This window comes from Oryctolagus cuniculus, chromosome 3, assembly GCF_964237555.1.
Source record: "Oryctolagus cuniculus chromosome 3, mOryCun1.1, whole genome shotgun sequence".
In the NCBI taxonomy this organism is placed as follows: domain Eukaryota; kingdom Metazoa; phylum Chordata; class Mammalia; order Lagomorpha; family Leporidae; genus Oryctolagus; species Oryctolagus cuniculus.
Window position 1 is genome coordinate 173,314,154 of NC_091434.1, and position 21,371 is coordinate 173,335,524.

General features: G+C 40.1%; 1 protein-coding gene across 13 annotated transcripts in view; it reads right to left on the reverse strand.

The window, feature by feature from the left end:
- The window catches only part of DGKI (diacylglycerol kinase iota), a 504,889-nt gene that overhangs the window by 190,865 nt on the left and 292,653 nt on the right, over positions 1–21,371 (reverse strand). For all 13 annotated transcript variants that reach the window (XR_007920530.2, XM_070071340.1, XM_051849034.2 and 10 more), the window contains 2 exons: positions 19,847–19,984; positions 15,093–15,171 (listed from right to left, as the gene is read on the reverse strand). Coding sequence is in view for 12 of the 13 variants with exons in the window: in XM_070071340.1 (XP_069927441.1) it covers positions 15,093–15,171; positions 19,847–19,984 (217 nt within the window). In the remaining variant the exon portion in view is untranslated. The remainder of the gene's footprint in view (positions 1–15,092; positions 15,172–19,846; positions 19,985–21,371) is intronic.

Here is a 21,371-nt window from a genome sequence, read left to right on the forward strand (position 1 = left end):
ACACCGCCGGCCGGCTCTCTCGGGGGCTGCTCAGATGTTATCTGGATGTTCCCTTTAGATGTTCCTGGTGCATGTTGTCTCTCTCCTCCTTTATAGTCCTCTTCCACCAATCCCAACTCTGCTACCCACACGCCGAGTATGCTGCTCTCCTCCAATCAGGAGCAGCTCCTGCAGCTTGTCAAGTTGGTGAAAGGCAGCTGTGTAGAAGTTGTTTACTCCTCTCCCAGCGCCATATTGTGGGAGAGCAGATGCATAGAATAAGTCTTAATTCCAGTAACTTAGTCTAGTCCGAGTTGCTCCCCACAGTTCCCCCTTTCTTTTTATTTTTGGCGTTGATACGCGCCTGTCTTCGGTGCCCCGCGGCACACACTCTGCTCTGCTTGCTGGAGTTGCCCACAGGTTCTTACAAGCCCTACCAATCAGGCAAACCGAATCCGGGTCCTCTGTTCGCCATGTTGTGAGGAGGTTTTTAGGCGCTGATGCGTGCCTGTGTTCGGTGCCCTGCAGCGCATGCTCTGCTCGAGCTGCCTGCAAGTGCTTATCGTCTTACTAATCAGGCAGACCGAATCCAAGCCCTCTCATTGCCATGTTGTGGGGAGACTTATTGGTGTTGATAACGTGCCTGTCTTCGGTGACCTGCAGCGGATATTCTGCCTGCAGGTGCTTATCGCCTAACTAATCAGGCAGACCGAATCCAAGCCTTCTCATTGCCGTGTTGTGGGGAGGCCTTATTTTTCTCTATTTCTCTATCTCCGGGCATTCCTATTTCTCCTATTTTACTTCTATCTGCCAGCATTCCTATTTCTCTCATTTTACTTCTAAACTTCTGTTTCTCTTATCCCTGCGGCTTCCCGGCGCCCGCCCTGAGGCAGCTTCTCGGCGCCTCGCCCCACGGCGGCTTCCCGGCTCTGCGCGGCTTCAGCCTGAGCTTCTCTCATCTGCGCGGCTTCCCGGCTTCGCGCGCTCCGCGGTCTCTGCACCCTTTGCGCCAGCACCACGGCCTCCGTGCCAGCCCCGCGCTACCTATCTACTCGCACCCCGTGCGCTCTCTCTGCTTGTGCCCCGCGTGCTTTCTCTGCGCGCAGCGGCTTCCGCGAATCACAGCCTAGCTCACGTTTCAGCTTCTCGGTTTTCAGTCTAAGTTCCCCGGGCTAACCTGACGAATTCCAACCTAGCTTACGTCTCCGCTTCGGTTTGGCTTCCCATCTTTTTCTCCCCTGGCTAATCTGACGGATTCCAACCTAGCTTACATCTCCGCTTCTGGTTTTAGTTTTTCGCCTTTTGTTCCCCGGGGCTGACTTGACGAATCCCAACCTAGCTTATGTCTCCGCTTCGGCCTACCCCCGCGGCTTCATTTTCCCTAACATATTTTTTTTTCTACCTGGTATATTTTCTAACTTTCTTCCAACAATATTTCTCCCTCATTTCTCCTGGCTTCTCCCCACAGTCCGTATCCGAGTCTAAGTTTTTTCTAGCTTTCACTTTCACTTTCAACCTGCAGTCCATATCCGAGTCTAAGTTTCTTCTAGCTTTCACTTTCATTTTCAACCCTAGATTTCTTCCAGCACTTTTTCCGTCCGTCTTTTCCCTACGCTCTTTGCTAGTCTCTCTCTCCGGTATTTTCCCGCTTCTTCCCGCTTCTTCCCTCCTAGGCTTCCTATCCGAGTCATGGCACCATTATGTCGCTCCCCCTCTTCGCGGAGGAACGACACTAGACCCTGCGTTGTTCCTTCGTCTGCTCGGCCCTTCCCAGGTTTGCTGCTGGTTCTTCTCGGGTTGGCTGCCGACCCTTCCACCTCCGTGGAAGGGCAGCTCCCCCTGCCACTTTCCCCACTTCCGCGGGGGAGTGGCACACTGCCGGCCGGCTCTCTCGGGGGCTGCTCAGATGTTATCTGGATGTTCCCTTTAGATGTTCCTGGTGCATGTTGTCTCTCTCCTCCTTTATAGTCCTCTTCCACCAATCCCAACTCTGCTACCCACACGCCGAGTATGCTGCTCTCCTCCAATCAGGAGCAGCTCCTGCAGCTTGTCAAGTTGGTGAAAGGCAGCTGTGTAGAAGTTGTTTACTCCTCTCCCAGCGCCATATTGTGGGAGAGCAGATGCATAGAATAAGTCTTAATTCCAGTAACTTAGTCTAGTCCGAGTTGCTCCCCACAGTCCCTCTCTCTCTCTCTCTACCTCTCTGTAACTCTGCCTTTCAAATAAATAAATAAATCTCTAAAAAAAATTATCTTTACCCCCATGTTATAGCAGCTCAATTTACAATTGCTAAGATAGGGAATTAACTCAGATGTCCATCAACTAATGACTGGAAAAAGAAATTGTGGTCTATATAGACAATGTAATATAACTCAGTCATAAAAAAACAATGAAATCCTGTCTTTCACAAAAAAAAAAAAAAGAAAAGAAAACGTAATTGGAGAGCATTATCATTAGCGAAACAAGACAGTCACAAAAAGCCAAATATCACATGTTTTCCCTGACTTCTGGTAGTTAATATATGAGTACTCAAAAAATATAATGTATACGAATGAAACTGATTTGATTACTGTTTATAGCCCTTGTCTATAAATCTGAGGAACAATGTTTTTTCTACTTACTATTTGCTGAATTCTTCATTTGGTAGAGGGCGAGGCTTGTGACTATAAAGTAAATTGAAAATATGTATTGCCAAAATTAAAAGAAAAATAAGAAAAGGAGTAGGAGAGAGGGAGATAATGAGGTAGGTAGGGCAGTGTGGGAAGCATCATTATGTCCTTAAAACTGTGTATACAAAATACATAAAATTTGTTCCCTTTATATAAATCTTTAAAATTTAAGTTAAAAGAAAGAATTTTAAATATTTTCACCATAAAAATGATAAATACTTGAGGAGATACACGTGTTTAGTCTGATTTGAACATTATACAATGTACTCATGGATCAAAACATCACATGATACCCCATAAATATGTATAATTTTTTAATTTATCAGGTAAAAACTTTAATGAAATAAGTAAACTTAAAAAATCAGAGATCTGCCAAGACACTAGCACTCAGAGAGGTATCATAAAGTCATAGAACAAAGAGGTAGGGGAGCAACACATATGCTTCAGCCTTCAGGATAATAGGAGCATAAAGGAAATTGTTAGTCCCTCCACAAGAAAGGCTGACGGTACCATATACTATTGGCTCCCAGACCGAGCCTGCCCTGTCAACTGGACCTGTTTATCATTATTATATCTGCCCTATTCCAAGCAACATCAAACCCAGAAACAAAGATTGGCCAGAGCTAAGAGAGACAGCTCAGCTGAGTGACGGACCACCACCTGAAGAGAAGCTAGACCACACAAAAGCAGGGAGTTGCCTACAAACAGCAGGACTCAGTCACTCTTCATGGGCTGTTGAAAGGACTGGATGATGGGTTCTGCCCATATGTACGCATGTGGGTTGATGTCCCTCTGTGGAGGACCGAAGAGCGGGAAAGGGCCAGCAAGGGAGTTTAAATGCTCTTTTTTCCCTAAGGAATTTGTGCTTGTTGTTATGAGGTAAACCATGAAAGATCAATAATATTCAAAACATCCCAACACTATAAAAGTGGACATATCTAGAGCTTAGTGTTCCAGCACTCTGGTTAGAATCTCCTCCTCCACATGGAGGTGGCAAGAGACCGTGAGGAGAGTCAACCACTCCTTGGGTAAATCTCTCTTTAACCTATATACAATAGGACTGGACACCAGTTAATTGCTTTCCTACCCCTTCCATAGCAAAGCACTACAAACTCAGCAACTTAAAATGACACTTATTTTCATAGAGTTCTCGAAGTCAAAAGTCTGGGCTGGGTTCATCCTGGGTCCTTGGCCTAGGGTCTTTCATGATCCAAATCAAAATGTCACCATGCTGGGTTCCTCCTAAGAGGTTCTGAGAAGAAGTCATTTCCAAGGTCATTCAGGTTATTGGCAAAGTCCATTTCCTGGTGTTTGTAAGGCTGTAGTTCTTCTTTGCTGTTGTTGACCGAGTTCATTCCCAAGTCCAGACATGGCCTGTGCTGCCTGACTACCAAGCCCCTCCACGGTCAAAGTCACCAGTGTACTTTAAGTCCTCCTCATATTTTGAGTCTATTTTCTCCTTCTACTTTCTAGTTCTGCTTTTAAGAGCCCATATTATTATACTAGATCCATGCAGACAATCCAAGAGTATCTTCCTATGTTAAAGTCAGGTGATTTTTCACTTCAATTACACCCACAGGGTCCTTTTTGCTATGTGAAATATTACAACTACAGGCATGACAACACAAAAACATCACGGAGATCAAAATTCTTCCTGACTTCTCTACTTATGAGACCTCATGACTCATACTCCTCCAATACAAAAAATATCTCCCCTCCCTGCAAAGTTGTCAGTGGGTTATAGTATCAACTCAAAAATCCAAGAGTCTCATTTAAATCTCGTTAGTTCATACTTTCTAAATCAGCTAAATGATTTGGCAGTAGATGTAATTCATTTATTTATTTATTTTTGACACGCAGAGTGGACAGTGAGAGAGAGACAGAGAGAAAGGTCTTCCTTTACCGTTGGTTCACCCTCCAATGGCCGCCGTGGCCGGCACACTGTAGCCAGTGCACCACGCTGATCTGAAGCCAGGAGCCAGGTGCTTCTCCTGGTCTCCCATGGGGTGCAGGGCCCAAGCACTTGGGCCATCCTCTACTGCACTCCCTGGCCACAGCAGAGAGCTGGCCTGGAAGAGGGGCAACCGGGACAGAATCTGGCACCCTGACTGGGACTAGAATCCGGTGTGCTGGTGCCACTGGCAGAAGATTAGCCTATTGAGCCGCAGCGCCAGCCAGGATGTAATTCGTTTATAATGATGATGAGCCCTGGGTATAATCTATTTTTTTTAATTTTATTTAAGTTATACAAGTTTCATGTATTCCATATATACAGATTTAGGAACATAGAGATATTTCCCACAATGCCCTCCCTCCCACCCATACTCCAATCCTTCTTTCCTCCTCCTTCTCACATTCCCACTCTTAATTTTTACAAAGATCTATATTCAGTTTAATGATCATATAGTTAGCCATACACTAGCCCTACACTGAGTAAAATATTTCAAAAAATAGTATGAAGACAATAAGAAAAGAAAAACAAAACAAAACACTATTCCTCAATGGAAGAGACAAGGGCTGTAAACAATTATCAAATCTCAAAATGTTTATTTCACTCCAATATAATACATTTCAGGTACTCTATTAGTTGCCTTCGATCTGGGAAAACATTATATCTGCTTTTTGGGACTGGCTTATTTCACTAAGTTTAGTGTTTTCCAATTGTACTTATTTTGTTGCAAAAGACAGGATTTCATTTTTTTTTCAGCTTGCTAAATAGTACTCCATAGTGTATGTATACCATAACTTCTTTATTCAGTGAACAGCTGTTAGAAATTTGAATTGATTCCATATCTTTGCTATTGTAAATTGTGCTGCAATGAGCATGGGGGTACAGATAATTCTTTCATATGCTGATTTCTTTTCATTTGGGTAAATCCCCAGGAGTGGGATGGCTGGATCACGTGGTAGGTCTATATTCAGATTGCTGAGGTATCTCCATACTATCTTCCACAGTGACTCTACAGTATCTTTCACAATGGTTGTACCAGTTTAATTCCCACCAACAGTGGACCAGGGTACCTTTTTCCCCACATCCTCGCCAGCATTTGTCTATTGTTGACTTCTGTATGTGAGCCATTCTAACTGGAGTGAAGTGAAACCTCATCATGCTTTTGATTTGCATTTTCCTGATGGCTAGTGACCTTGAGCATTGAATTTCCTTTCTTGAAAAAAACGTCTTTTCAAATCCTTTGCCTATTTCTTAACTGGATTGTTTGTTTTGTGTTGCTTTGTTTTTGTTTATTTTTGTTTGTTTTGTTGCTGAATTTTTTGAGCTCTTTATAAATTTTGGATGTTAACTATTTATCAATTACGTATTTTGCAAAAAAGTTTCTCCCATTCTGTGGATGGTGTCTTCACTTTGCTGAGTGTTTCCTTTGCAGTGCAGAAGCTTCTCAGTTTGATGTAATCCCATTTGTCAATGTTGCTTTGATTGCCTGTGCCTCTGGGGTCTTTTTCAAGAACTCTCTGCCTATATTGCCTATACCAATGTCTCGCAGGGTTTCCACAATTTTCTCTAATAATTTGATAATAATAGATTTAGGTTTTTAATTAATTTTGAGTGGATTTTTGTGTAAGGTATAAGTTAGGGGTCTTGCTTCATATTTCTACATGTGGAAATCCAGTTTTCCAAGCACTATTTGTTGAAGAGACTGTCCTTGTTCCAGGGGTTGATTTTAGCTCGTTTGTCAAAGATAAGTTGGTTGTAGATGTGTGGTTGATTTCTGGAGTTTCTACTCTGTTCTGTTGGTCTATCCATCTGTTAATACCAGTACAAGGCTGTTTTGATTATAATTTTCCTGTAGTATGTCTTGTAATCTTCTATTGAGATGCTTCTAGCTTTGTTTTTGTTGTTTAGGATTGCTTTAACTTTTTGGGGTCTCTTGTGCTTCTATATGAATTTTAGCATCCTTTTTTTTTTATATCCATGAACAATGTTGTTGGTATCTTGATTGGGATACCATTCAATATGTAAATTCCTTTTGGTAGTATGGACATTTTGATGATGTTGATTATTCCAATTGATGAACATGGAAGATTTCTCCATTTTTTAATGTGCTCTTCTATTTCTTTCTTTAGTGTTGTAATTTTCATTTTCGAGATCTTTGAAATCCTTGGATACATTTATTCCAAGGCATTTGATTCTTTTTGGAGCTATTTTGAATGGGACTGATCTTAAAAGTTCTTTCTCAGCCATGGCATTGTCTGTGTATACAAAGGCTACTGATTTTTCTGTGTTGATTTTATATCCTGTCATTTACCAAACTCTTCTATGAGTTCCAATAGTCTTTTAGTGGAGTCTTTTGAATCCCCTATATATAGGATCATGTAATCTGCGAAGAGGAATAGTTTGATGTCCTCCTTACCAATTTGTATACCTTTGATTTCTTCTTCTTGCCTAATGACTCTGGCTAAAACTTCCAGGACTATATTAAATAGCAATGGTGAGAGCAGGCATCCTTCTCAGGTTTGGGATCTTAGGGACAATGCTTCCAGCTTTTTCCTATTCGACAGGATGCTGGCCGTGAGTTGACATAAATTGCCTTGACTGTGTTGAAGAATGTTCCTTCTATACCCAATTTGCTTAAGATTTTCATCATGAAAGGATGTTTTATTTTATCAAATGGCTTTTCTGCATCTATTGAGATAACTATATGGTTTTGTTCTTCAGTTTGTTAATGTGATGTATCACATTTATTGATTTGTGAATGTTGAACCATCTTCGCATATCAGAGATAAATCCCATTTGGTCTGATTGAATGATCTTTCTGATGTGTTGCTGGATTCGATTAGCTAATATTTTGTTGAGGATTTTTGCATCAATGGTCATCAGGGATATTGGTCTATAGCTCTATCTCTCTGTTGCATCTTCTGGTTTAGGAATTAAGGTGATGCAGGCTTCATAGAAGGAGTTTAGGAAGATTCCCTCTCTTTCAATTGTTTTGAATAGCTTTAGAAGCATTGGAATTAGTACTTCTTTAAATGTCTGGTAGAATTCAACAGTGAAGCCATCCAGTCCTGGGCTTTTCTTTGTTGGGAGGGTCTTTAGTACTGATTGAATTTCCATCTTGTTTATTGATCTGTTTAGATTTTCTATGTCTTCATGGCTCAATTTAGGTAGGTTGTATGTGTCTAGGAATCTTTCCATTTCTTCTAGGTTTCACAATTTGTTGCCATAAAGCTCTTTGTAGTAATTTCTGATAATTCTTTTTATTTCTGTGGAGTCTGTTGTTACATTTCCTTTTCCACCTCTAAATTTATTGATTTGGGTCTTCTCTCTCTCTCTTTTTTTTAATTAGTTGGGCCAATTTTGTTCAAGTTTATTTTTTTCAAAAAACCAACTCTTCATTTCACTGATCTTTTGTATTTTTTGGCTTAAATTTTGTTTATTTCTTCTCTAATTTCAATTATTTCTTTCCTCCTACTAATTTGGGGTTTTGTTTGATGTTTTTTAGGTCCTTGAGATGTGCTGATAGCTCATTTATTTGGTACCTTGCCGATTTCTTCATGTAGGCACCAACTGCTATAACATCCCTCTTAACACTGCTTTTGCTATATCCCATAAGTTTTGATGTGATGTATTGTTGTCTTCATTAGTTCCCAGAAATTTTTTTGATTTTTTCTATGACCCACTGTTCATTCAGGAACATGTGTTCAGTCTCCGTGTGTTTTTATACAATCTAGAGAATGTTGAATTGTTGATTTCCAGCTTTATTCCATTGTGGTCAGAGAAGATGCATGGTATGATTTCGATTTTTTTTTAATTTGCTAAGACTTGCTTTATGGCATATCATATGGTCTCTCCTAGAGAAAGTTCCATGCACTGATGACAAGAATGTGTAGTCTGCAACTGTGGGGTGAAAAGTTCTGTAGATATCAGGTCCATATGGTCCATAGTGTTGATTAGCTCTGTTGTTTCTTTGTTGATTTTCTGTCTAGTTGACCTGTCCATTGACCAAAGTGGAGTGCTGATGTCCCCTGTTACTACTGTATTGGAGTCCACATCTCCCTTTGGATTCTCCAGCATTTCTTTTAAATAGCCAGTAGCCAGGTGCCCAATATAGCTCCCAGGTAATACCTCCACCACTATCCTCCCCCATAATCTTTCCCCAAAGAAAGAATGCAGTTAAAAATTCAGAGTACTAGTAGTATGCTCCTCTGATGCCACCAATCTTCACCCAAAATCAAGTTCTTCAAGCCCACATTATACAAGTGCATGAAAAATACTCACAAAACATACATTAGTTAACCTCCTCAGATATTTGGTATTATATTAATTAACATATAGTTAATACAATTTTAAAGCCAGCATTTTGAGATTCCAAATATGTGGACACATGAAGCCTATTAGCCAACCTCCATTGGTCAAATCCCCCAGATAACACTCCACCCCAGAACAGCACATATAAATGGAATCATAAAAACATGCCCACACAGAGGACCTAGATACACATTTCCAAGTTTTCAGAATTATTTTATACTCAAATCACCAATAGACACACTGCAGCCAACTCTAGATGATGACAAGCAAGGTACCCTAACTCATAATTATGACTTCATTTTTCCACTTGCAAATATTAAAAATATGCACACATACATCAATTCAGCATGCATATATTTATCATTTTCCTCTTTTATTTTCAATTTCTTGACTGAAATTCACAGAAGCTCCAATTTTCCCAAGGCATGTTAAAGAATTATCCATAAATGCAAGTGCAACACTATGCTTAATGCAATTTGAACCTCATGTAATGTGTACATCTTCCATATTCTCTCCAGTGGATACTTACCCAATCTTAAGATTTAAATGATTATATATACAAAATTAACTCCAAAGTCTATGCCTATAGCAACACTGCCACTTTCAATTTAAATTGTATATTAATAGATTACCTAAAATGTAACATATTGGAATAAAATGGACATTTGGAGATATAATGATTGTTTACAGACCTTCTCTATTCTCCTGAGGAACAGTTTTTTTTTCATACTATTTGTTGAACTCTTTACTTAGTGTAGGGTTAACCTTTATGATCATTAAGTAAACTGAAAATAGATCTTTGTAAAAATTAAGTGAGAATAGGAGAAGGAGGAGGAAGAAGGGTTGGAATGTGAGCAGGAGGGAAAGTAAGGTGGGGACTATCATTATGTTCCTATATCTGTATATTGAGATATATGAAACTTGTATAACTTAAATAAAATTTAAAAAGTGTATATAAAAAAACTTCAATATGCTCCTAAATCTGTATATATGAAATACATGAAATTTGTTCACCTTATACAAATTTTAAAAATTGAAAAAATTTTCCTCTTTTCTAATATTCTTTCATTAAGAACAAATATTTATATTAACATTAGCACTGTTTTCCTAACACGTAGCAAAATCTTTCATTGTGTATTAATTGCTCATCTACCCAATCTTTATGACAAACTAACTTGCCTCTATACTTTCCTTTCCTGTTTGAAATGCTCTCACCCACCTTAATTTTTATTTGCATCATATTCCTACATTTATCTCCCAGTAATATTACTTCCTATACTTTCCAGAAATTTTCCCCAATACCTTTCCTGTGTGTCACACAGAGTCCAGCTAAGCTCCTGTAATACTTACAGTCCATACAACTACTTACCTCTACTATTTTATCATCAAGTGCTATTTATCTTTTATTTATGTGACTATCCCTCAAATAAGCATCCCACTACTGCAACAAACACTTATTGAGACAGCCATTAGACCAGGTATCAGGAATACAAAAGTAAATAAGATGTGGTCTTTCACCTCTGGTGAATTTAGAGTTGGGAGAGGGAGGGAAGACACAAGTCTGAAAATGAAAATTAAAGAAATATTTTCTATATGTCATTAAATGCATCTATACTCATCTAGAATGTAGGGGTAAATGCACAGAAAGAAGACAATCACAATAAATGCTCCAGATAGTGCTGCACTTGAATTTTGAATGATGAACAGGTATCAAACAGAAATTCAAGACAACCTGAGCTTAAGCCTCAGTGCCTAGACAAGGGTTGGCAGTACATCCATGTAGTGATGGCAATGAACATATTTAGCAAGCCATTGCAAATGACACTTTATAAAGAAATATGTCAATTTTTTAATGATATGTATCGTGAAATATTCATAATGCTTTGAAGTATGCTGATTTACATGTCTCTGTATGTTCAGTGAAAACAGTAAATCTTAGGTCAAATTTAAATAATGTCTCCTCTAGAGTCATAATTTTATTTCCTTGACCTTGTAGCATAAAATTCAACTCTCCTGAATAATTTCAAGGAGTCAGTAAAATGTAAGCATCCAATTTCAAACTAAAAGTGAGATGGTTTAATAACCATGTCCAAAAAGTGACACTCTCATTCATAAAGCTAGAAAAATGAGACCTAACTTTGCCATGGATAACTATAATCATTGTTAACACATTGGAATATAATAATAATAATAATAAGGTGTGTATTAACAGACTGGAATATTTTCAACACGCTCCTTGAAGCACTGTGATAATGCAGTGATGATGAAAGTCCTGGGCAGTCCTCCAACTGACAATGAGATGTCCAACCAATCCTATTACATCTCTGTATTCTGTTCCAAATGACTGCACTTTCAGATACATCAGCAGTAATAGTTAAACCACAAATATTTTGACAAGTTTAAGAAGAATAAGTGAAATGTATTATTTTTCTAACCAAACAGAAACCTAAATCATCAAATGTTTACCTTTATTCATATACAAAATTAATCAAATGTTAAAACCATTCTTACTTCTGGCTTTTCTACTAGTAACTCTAAAATCACTTGCACAGTAATGACATGAATAAATGGTGTAAAAGTAAATGTCACTTCTAAAAGATATATGATTTAAGTATGTAGGTAGTTACTCTAGGAACGGCCAACTGGATGAGTTGTTCTCACATTTATGCCAAAAATTCTTCCCACAATTAGTTTTTTAAAATTCTGCCTTCATGAGATTTGTATTTATTTTCCATTTTGTGTAGATGTATTTGTATAATTCCCAATCTAAAACACTACCTTTTCTTGACTCATCCCTAATAGGTTATTCTATCCAAGCCCATTTCTTTTTTTTTCCACAATGGTTCTCATGAGTTTTAAGACACTGTCCAAGTATTTTATGGCAAATAATCCATTTTGCTATGAAGACTCAAATTGTGATTCTAATTTACAACTGTTTGAAGTCTCAACTATGAATGCTCTTGGTTTGAGAACACTGACTACCTACCAACAAAAATAAGGAAACTGCCCTATTGAAAATATAGCCTTACTTGTCTATCTTTATCTTCTACAGCTTAGGTTAAGATTTCTTGACTAACTAGGTAAAACTATGGGTGAAATCTGAATTAACATAAAACAATTTTCTAAAAAAAGAAAAGCAAAATTATTCTGAGTAAATAATCATACTTTCATACCTAAATATTTTCATTTTGCATAAAAGAAGAGATAAATAGATGCTGAGATGCTACACTCTGCTATCAATAAAATCACCTCCATATTCTATGGACATATATTTACTTTTACCATTCTCATCTAATCTTCATTAATATTATGTCTTACACGTCAACACAAATTCTCCCTTAGCTCTTTAGTGGTTGGTTTTCCTCACAGGCTCTGTTTACAAGCAGAGAAAATGTTCGCAATTCTATTTTGCACTATATTAAAGCACTCACATTGAGCCTCAGCAGTAAACTATTCAGAGATTAATGCTTAGCACCTTTTAACCAATTGTTTTATAATCACAGATATATAAAAATATGCATATATTCATATATATAATATTACACCCCAAAATTCAAGAGTCCCATAGCTTTTAAAAAGGGGAAAAAATTACTTTCCCCAAAAGAATTCTTCTCTAAGCCCGGCTTTTCCTCTTTGGTGTCTTTCCTTGCTCTGCTCTCACTCTGAAGAACAGAAATTTCATCATAGTACAAGGAAGTGTATCATTAGGAGAGCTTTCAGATTAATTAGACTAAATATTAGACTCACTTGAATAAGTTCATTGTCAGCCACTTACTCATTTAGGCCTTTTCTCACGCCAGGATGTCTATTTTGGGAAATTCATCTATTAATGATAATTCTGTTACTTTACAAGTATTGTTAAGAAACTCAGGGATGGCTGGCGCCGTGGCTCACTAGGCTAATCCTCCACCTGCGGCGCCGGCACCCAGGGTTCTTGTCCCGGTTGGGGCACCGGATTCTGTCCTGGTTGCCCCTCTTCCAGGCCAGCTCTCTGCTATGGCCCGGGAGTGCAGTGGAGGATGGCCCAAGTGCTTGGGCTCTGCACCCCATGGGAGACCAGGAAAAGCACCTGGCTCCTGGCTTCCAATCAGCGCGATGCACCGGCCGCAGTGCGCAGGTCGTGGCGGCCATTGGAGGGTGAACCAACAGCAAAAGGAAGACCTTTCTCTCTGTCTCTCTCTCTCTCACTGTCCACTCTGCCTGTCAAAAAAAAAAAAATTAAAAAAAAAAAAAAGAAAGAAACTCAGGGATCTTAACAAGAAGCCCAGAATCAGTCTCCTAAAGAATATGAGAAAAAAATGAGCTATGAAATCTTGCCTCCCAGATTAATTCTCTCTACATGAAGGGCAACAGATCACAAATGTGCTAAGCAGGTACTTCTGAACACCTAGCTTCCGAGAATTGTGTATAGCAGGGAGACAGGAGCATGGTGGTTTTTCTGCTTTTGGAATATTTGGGGTTCTGGTACGAATCAAACTTGCTAGCTGAGATTTTCTGGCCAACCACACGGGAAACTAAACTCTGGCTCCCGCTTCAGTTCAAATCATTAATTGCCACAGAATTTGACCTTGACATAGCTCAAGCCCCCACCACCTCCTGACACCAGGAAGGTCAAAGTCTGCTGAAATTGCTGGATCCTGTAAGGGACCTTGCGGATGGGCCATTCTCCTGTATTTTTCATTCTGATGCCCTGAATCATGTAACTCCGCTCCTGATTCTCAGTGCATGAGAGCACTAACAGAATTTTCTCTACCTTATTACTAGAATCTGAAAATTGGAATTCTAGTTTTTTGTACTCTGTATTTCAGATTATATGGCTTAAAATCACTTGTGCTATTAGAAGAACCTGGAGAAAGAAAAGCAAAATACTTCTTCATTTATGATTTTTATTTCTAAAATTTCTTAATATATATCCTAGCATTATTATGGTTATGTAAGGGCACTTCAAAAAGTTCACAGGAAATAGAATAAAAGGATGTGCTTATTTTGATGAAAAAAAGTTGAAATTCATGCTCATATATAAATATATATTCACAAGGGACTAGGTAGAGATATAGCTACAGATACAGGCATAGACACAATACATAAATAATTAGATCAAAAAGGAGAGAGTTTGAGAGATAGAGACAGAGACAGAGACTGGAGCTAAAATTAGAAGTCAAAATTCTAAGCATTCTCTATTCTGAATGGCACTATAAAATTTAGATATCTATTTACACATATTATTATTTCATTTCCCTTCTAATAATTTTTTCACCCTAATCTTTTTTTAAATGTTTATTTATTTATTTTTCATCTACTTGAAAAACCAAGCAACAGAGACAGAGAGACAGATCTTTCATATATTGGCTCTCTCCTTAAAAGCCTGTGACAGCCAGGGCTGGGCGAGGTCGAAGCCAGGAGCCAGGAACTCCATCCAGGTCTCCCACGTGGATGGCAGGGACACACGTACTTAAGTTGTCACCTGATGCCTTCTAGGATGCACTCGCAGGGAGCTGGATCAAAAATGTATAGGGTGTAGGTATCCCAAGGGCAGCTTAACCTGCTTGTTGTGTCACAATGCTGACCACCCTACCCCGACCCCTGCCCCAGCCTCCAATCTTGGCCTCATCTCTTAATAACAGAGATCATCACTCAGCCTCATTCACATCTCAGTCACATCTAGGGGTTCCCTAGTACATTCCTCCCTACTCAAGTCACCATCACACTCTTTTCTTTCAACCCAAACTACTAGAGCCCCCTCCTGTTCTGAGATGCCCACTGTACCTTTCTTTTGCATGTTTGCCACCGTATTTCAACGGCTCTGTTAAGAAGTATTGAACTTGAGTAACTGCTGGTGTGTGACGTTGTGAATGTGCTCATGACTTTTGTAAAAGAGTTTATCTCTTAATAATTTGCTCATTTCACAATTTCTGGTCAAATTTAAAGATTAACAGCCCCTGGACTTAGAACATAACTTGGGTGCGGTCCTTTGCTATTTTGGGGACCCTAAACAATTAGGTCCCCAGGCTCCCATTTGTAGCACGTTCCTAACTTGTTTATCTCTCTGGGTCTCCATGAAGGTTAAAATGAAACAACACTGAAGCACACTACAAACATTTAAGTGATATGCAAACAAAAGGGAACATGCAAAACACCTGCTGGGAACTTCCTCCCTGGGAGATGGAAATGGGTGTCCTCACCTCTGGATTCATGGAACTCCAGTGTGACATGAGCATCAAATCCAAGGCTGAAGTAATTATTGAAAACGTTCAGAGGAAGCTGGAATGATAAACAAAGGAAGAGGTAAAGTTGTATGTAGCCAGCTAGAAAGAGAAACTTAATGCCAAGAACCTGTCCCTAGGGTAGTCCCTGGGGAGGGAACAGTCACAACTCAAAGTAGAAGGTGTTTATGTAGAAGAAACAACTGATTCTCCAACAAATTCACTAGAGAAAGCTCAGAACAAGTAATTACCTCAAGAATTATATAGGAAATCAAAGGGCTACAAATACAATTGCTAAGTATGAACCATTCTTTTTTTTTTTTTTTTTTTTTTTTTGACAGGCAGAGTGGACAGTGAGAGAGAGAGACAGAGAGAAAGGTCTTCCTTTTTGCCGTTGGTTCACCCTCCAATGGCCGCCGTGGCCAGCGCGCTGCGGCCGGCGCACCGCGCTGATCCGATGGCAGGAGCCAGGAGCCAGGTGCTTTTCCTGGTCTCCCATGGGGTGCAGGGCCCAAGCACCTGGGCCATCCTCCACTGCACTCCCTGGCCACAGCAGAGGGCTGGCCTGGAAGAGGGGCAACCGGGACAGAATCCGGCGCCCCGACCGGGACTAGAACCCGATGTGCCGGCGCCGCTAGGCGGAGGATTAGCCTAGTGAGCCACGGCGCCGGCCAGTATGAATCATTCTTATGAATGTTGTAATAATAGAAGCTTGTTAGGCTGAGGGCTGCACACTTGCAATGGTTATGAAGCATGACTCACGGAGTGAACTGAGCAAGTAAATTTAATTGTAAGGATCATGTCTAACCCTCTTAATCAGGAAATATACTTTTTTAAAGAATTCATATTAAGTATATAAATATTGAAAACTAAAATGAATACTATTTTGTGTACCTATCACTTGCATGCAAAATAGTTTTTGACTACGGTCATATAAGAAATAAGGCAGTGGGAATGATTTATCAATTGTTGACCTACAGCAAGGGTGGGGAACCTTTTTTCTGCCAAGGGCCATTTGGGTATATATTTTTTTTAATTTATTTGACAGATAGAGCTAGACAGCGAGAGAGACAGATAGAAAGGCCTTCCTTCAGTTGGTTCACCCCCTAAACGGCCAGAGCTACACTGATCCAAAGCCAGGAGCCTGATCTCCCACACGGGTGCAGGGGCCCAAGCACCTGGGCCATCCTCCACTGCCCTCCTGGGCCACAGCAGAGAGCTGGACTGGAAGAGGAGCAACCAGGACTAGAACCTGGCGCCCACATGGGATGCCAGCTCTGCAGGCGGAGGATTAACCAAGTGAGCCACAGCGCCAACCCCACCATTTGGATATTTGTAACAATCATTCAGAAGCCATACACAATTATTAATTTAAAAATTAGCCTGCTACAGATTTGGGGTCGGCATTGTGGCATAGCAGGTAAAACCACCACCTGCAATGCTGGCATCCCATATGGGTGGTGGTTCATGTACGACTGCTCTACTTCGGATTCAGCTCCCTGCTAATGGCCTGGGAAAAGAAGTAGAAAACGGTCCAAGTGTTTGGACCCTTGCATCTATGTGGGAGACCCAGAAGAAGCTCTTGGCCCCTGGGTTGAGCCTGGCCCAGCCCTGGCCATTGCAGCCATCTGGACAGTGAAACAGCAGTTGGAAGATTCTCTCTCTCTCTTTCACCCCCCCCCCCCATATCTCTATTTCTCTGCTTCTCTATAACTCCAACTTTCAAAATAAATAATCTTTTAAAAATTTTCCTGCTATTGATTTATTAAATTTTGATTCCTGCCTGTGGTTGCCTCGGCAGGGCCAAAACTGAATGATTTCATGGGCTTTATTCAGCCTGTGGGCCAGACATTCCTCACTCCTTACACAGAGAAAAAAAACATAAAACTGAATAAATAGATACACATTTAAATATTATTTTATGTCTATGTGTAAATATTATTCAGCTTCCCAATTCATTTATGAAACCTCACATCTTCAAAATGACCATAAAGTCTACAAACACAACCACATAGACATACACACAAGCCTTAACTTTCCCTCCCAGAGACTTCTGGATCCCTGGCTATTACAGTTGCAGACTCATTGAAAGATAAAACACTACACAGCTTTAAAACGCACATTAAAATTGAAAAACTAGAGTGACCTGAAAGCCTCAGTTCTGTGACAGCATAATCAAAAGTTTATGAAGAGCAGGCATTTCGCCTAGTGGTTAAGCCACTGGTAGGATACCGCTTCTCACTTTTAAGTGCCCGAGTTTGATATCCCACTCCTACTACTCACTGACCCCAGCTCCTGTTAATACAGACCGTGGAGGGCTCAAGTGACTGGGTTCCTGTCACCCACCAGGGAGATCTGGATAGCGACCCGGGATCCCAGCTCCTGGCTTCAACTGCCCAGGCAGCGGTTAAGGAATGAACCAGCACATGGAATCTCTCTCTCTCTCTGTCTCTGTCTCTATCTCATATCTATCACATATATATATGTGTGTGTGTGTGTGTGTGTGTTTGCGTGTGTGTGTATATACATATATACATATATATTCTTTTATATATATATCTGTCTCTGTATCTATCTCAATCTCTATCTTCATCTCATATTTTAAAAATTAAAGAAAATCATATGAAAAATGCTAGAAGGGAAAGAGTTGTTCTATCACTTTTCTTTCTACAACTCAGAGTGGAAAATAAACATTAAAGTAAAAAGAGGTTTCATGTATCCACACAATTATCAGGCTTATGCCCCTAAATTCAGCTACATCTCTCTCCTACATGAAACTGCTTTTTAATCCTCATGATTTCAAAGCAAGTTCATTACTGTGTTTCACATACTCCTTGACTTGCAGTATTTCTTCTTCGATTAGATGGAGAACTTTGTCTCATTAAAAGAAAAATGAAATGAGAGAGCAAGAGAGATATTAATATGGAAAGAAAGAAACTAGATTTCTTGGTCCCTAGTGGAAGCCAGGAATGAGCCCACATGCTAGGCTGAGCCAGAACCTGTAATGATTCTGAGACCAAGTCAGCCCTTAGAAACGGTTTCAGCTAAGCAGGAACAGGGAGAGAAACTAAACACATAGAGCAATGCCAAAGTCACGTCTCACTATTCTGGCTTCAAGTTTGAGAATGTCCAGTGCTTGCACTTAACAAAATACCAGTCTTTAGTAATGACAGCATGGGGTGGTGATTCTGCCAAAAGCACAGATATGTTCTTCTCCTCTACCGTTTATGTTCTTTTGGCTACAATTCTAACCCATGCCTTAGCATCCACTGATAGCTAAGGAGAACATCTGGTCACCATCTCCTAAATAATATCCCAATTGAGTCTCTTTTTAAGTTATTCACATTTTCCAGGAAAACTTGCCCCAATTTCCTTTCACATCTCAAAAATCCATTTTGAAAGCCCTTTAATTATCTGGATTGATGTTCTCTGGCTGCACCATGAAGTCTTTCCATTTCTTAAACTGTTGGGAAGAGAAATAAATATGTTTCTATTGCAGGCCTAACCATCCAAAGTTTAGTAGGAAAAAGATCTTAAAATTTCCATATGGTACTCTTCTTTCTACTTGCGTTGTTTGTTTTCTATCCAATTTCTATAAGTCAAACACAGCAGTAAAAAGTCTCACATCCCAAGAGGATATTTGGTTAAAGAGCACTGTGACATCATGAATTCAAATGCAACTAAGCAATTGTGATTCCTAATAGAAATCTTATTAATGGTAAGATAAAGTTAGGTTAAAAGAAATATGAAGAAAAGGTGTGCTTTTACCTCTTCTATCCAAATAAGAAACTTGAGCATTCATACATTTGGTCAGGATCATGCACTAAGGAATAAATGGGCACTGGTTTGGTCTAAAATGATACAGAGTTTAATCTATTTTAAAATTGAAGCATTCATGAAATCTGGACCTCAAGACATAGTTCAATATACGGCAGGGATGCTGTTTAACAGTATTCAAAGTCTGAGTGTCAACCCTGCATTTACTTTTTCAGAATTTCTAGGGACTGGGCCTGATAATCTGCATTTTAACAAGCAGACTGGGAGTTCCTTATGCATACAAAAGTTTGAGAAAACTATTATAGAAGAAAAGTGACAATAATATGGCAGAAGCTACTCAGCAAACTATCAAATTTATCTTCAATTGCAATCAGAATTTAGAACCACATGTTCAACTGAATTTCCATAGTGGCATATTTACAACTCTGTCCTTTGGTTTGTTTTGGGTGGAAAGGAAAGTTCAATCACTAAAAGAAAACACTAAGTCAAAACATTTATTCAAGTATCTTCAAGTCCCAAGCAAATGATGAAATCAGCTTACTTACCACCTCCTAAACACAAGGGAAATCTGATTATCAGCCAGAAACCTCAGAAGGATCTTTCTCTACTAAGGATCATACGCTTAATGCTTCAAAACAAATGAAGTTTTCATCTTAAACAATGTCTGCGTTCAACTATGAAGATGAAACACTGGACAGACACCCTTTTAGTGTGGAGGCTGAAGACAGCAACCAGCTTCCTCAGCGCCGTGAGCAGCCGTGAAATCTAGGTCTCTACAGTCCATGGGATGACAACAGGAGTGATATTATCCTCCCAGCCCTAAGAGCCATCCACTCGACACTATCCTGCCATCTCATGGGGAAGAACCAGCATGTGACGCTGCAGCGGGAGATGGATTCCCTGTGGCTTGGCAGACGTTCCTGGGGTCCCTTCTGTCGGGGAAAGGGCTCTCTAACCTTACACACGCCATCTTCCAGTTCTTCCGGAGGCAAGTCTGGGTTTCTTTCCACATGGAGGTTCCAGCGATCTAGCTGTACAATTGTCCCATCCTCTACTTGGCATAGGATCTTAGAAACAGGTTCATCAGTGTATCCCTGAGAACAGAGGCAGAAGAAGAAAAAAATTGCTATCTAAAGTAGAAAGCAGTGTAGCTAATATACTTCTAGCAAAAAGGACCCCTGCTCCTAACATTCTGGTTATTTTGTAATCAGCAAGGCTGGAAAAGTAAACTCTTTTCCCAATATACTTGGACTTTAAGAATATTCACAGAGAAGGTACATAGACAGGTTTGAGATGAGGAATGTTTGCTGGCACCAAGAACCAATAGTCACTGGTATGCATAGAAGGCCAAGTTGGATGGCTGCTTTTATTGGGTTGAAAAATAGGACTCTTGATAAAGAAACTGCAGAATATACAGAACAATCAGGTATGTAAAGGGGAGGAAGCATCAAGGTGGGATTTGATTGACAACATTCAATCTATTCCACTTGTCTGGACCTTGTCATGAGATACCAACCCCCCATGACCTGAAGGAGAAGAGCTCTGTTAGGAAGCTATGTACTCCTAAGGATCCTATTGACAACATGACTATAAAGAATAGTCAAGTCACTGATTTCGGTGCAAGAAGTTAACTTCTGACCTTAGCTGTTCCATGGGAAACATAGAGATTGGGCCCCGCTTTGCAGTGCAGAGGGTCAAGCCTCCCATGTGGGAATGCCAGTTGGAGTCCCAGCTGCTCTGTTTCCCATCCAGTTTCCTGCTAATGTGCCTGGAAAGGCAGCTTTGCCCTCTGTCACGCACATGGAGACCCAGATGAAGTTCCTGGCGTTTGGCTCCAGCCTGGCCCAGCCAAAGCCACCTTGGCCATTCGGGGAGTGAGCCAGTGAACGGAGGATCTCTCTCTGCCTCTCCTTCTCTCTGTCATTGTGTCTTCAAAATAATAAATTAATCTTTAAATACATATTTGTGTAAGTATGCATTTATTTATACAATGCCTACTAAAACAAACACTTATAGAAGGCTGATTCAACCCAAAGGCTAGACTAACATCTGCTAGATACTTGAAGATAATTTTCCTATGAGAGAGAACCCACCTCAGGCAACTGTCTCAGAGGAGCAGAATAAAAGTTGATGCGTTGTACTCATGTACAAAACTTTTGCTTCCTTACTCTCTAAGCACTATTAAATAAATAAATACAGACATGCATGCTGGTTAGTGATAGGATAATTACTCCCCCACACTGATGTTGACTGTATAGTAGAAAGGACAGTTGGACAACTGGTTAGCCAAAGCCATCAGAAAAACCCAATGCTGGGGCCTACATTATGGCATAGCAGGCTAAGTCCCCACCTATGATGCTGTCATCCCATGTGTTCTACTTCTGGTCCAGCTCCCTCACAATGTGCCTGGGAAAGCAGCAGAAGATGCTCAGACCCCTGAACCTACATGGGAGACCAGACGGAGTTCCAGGTACCTGGCTG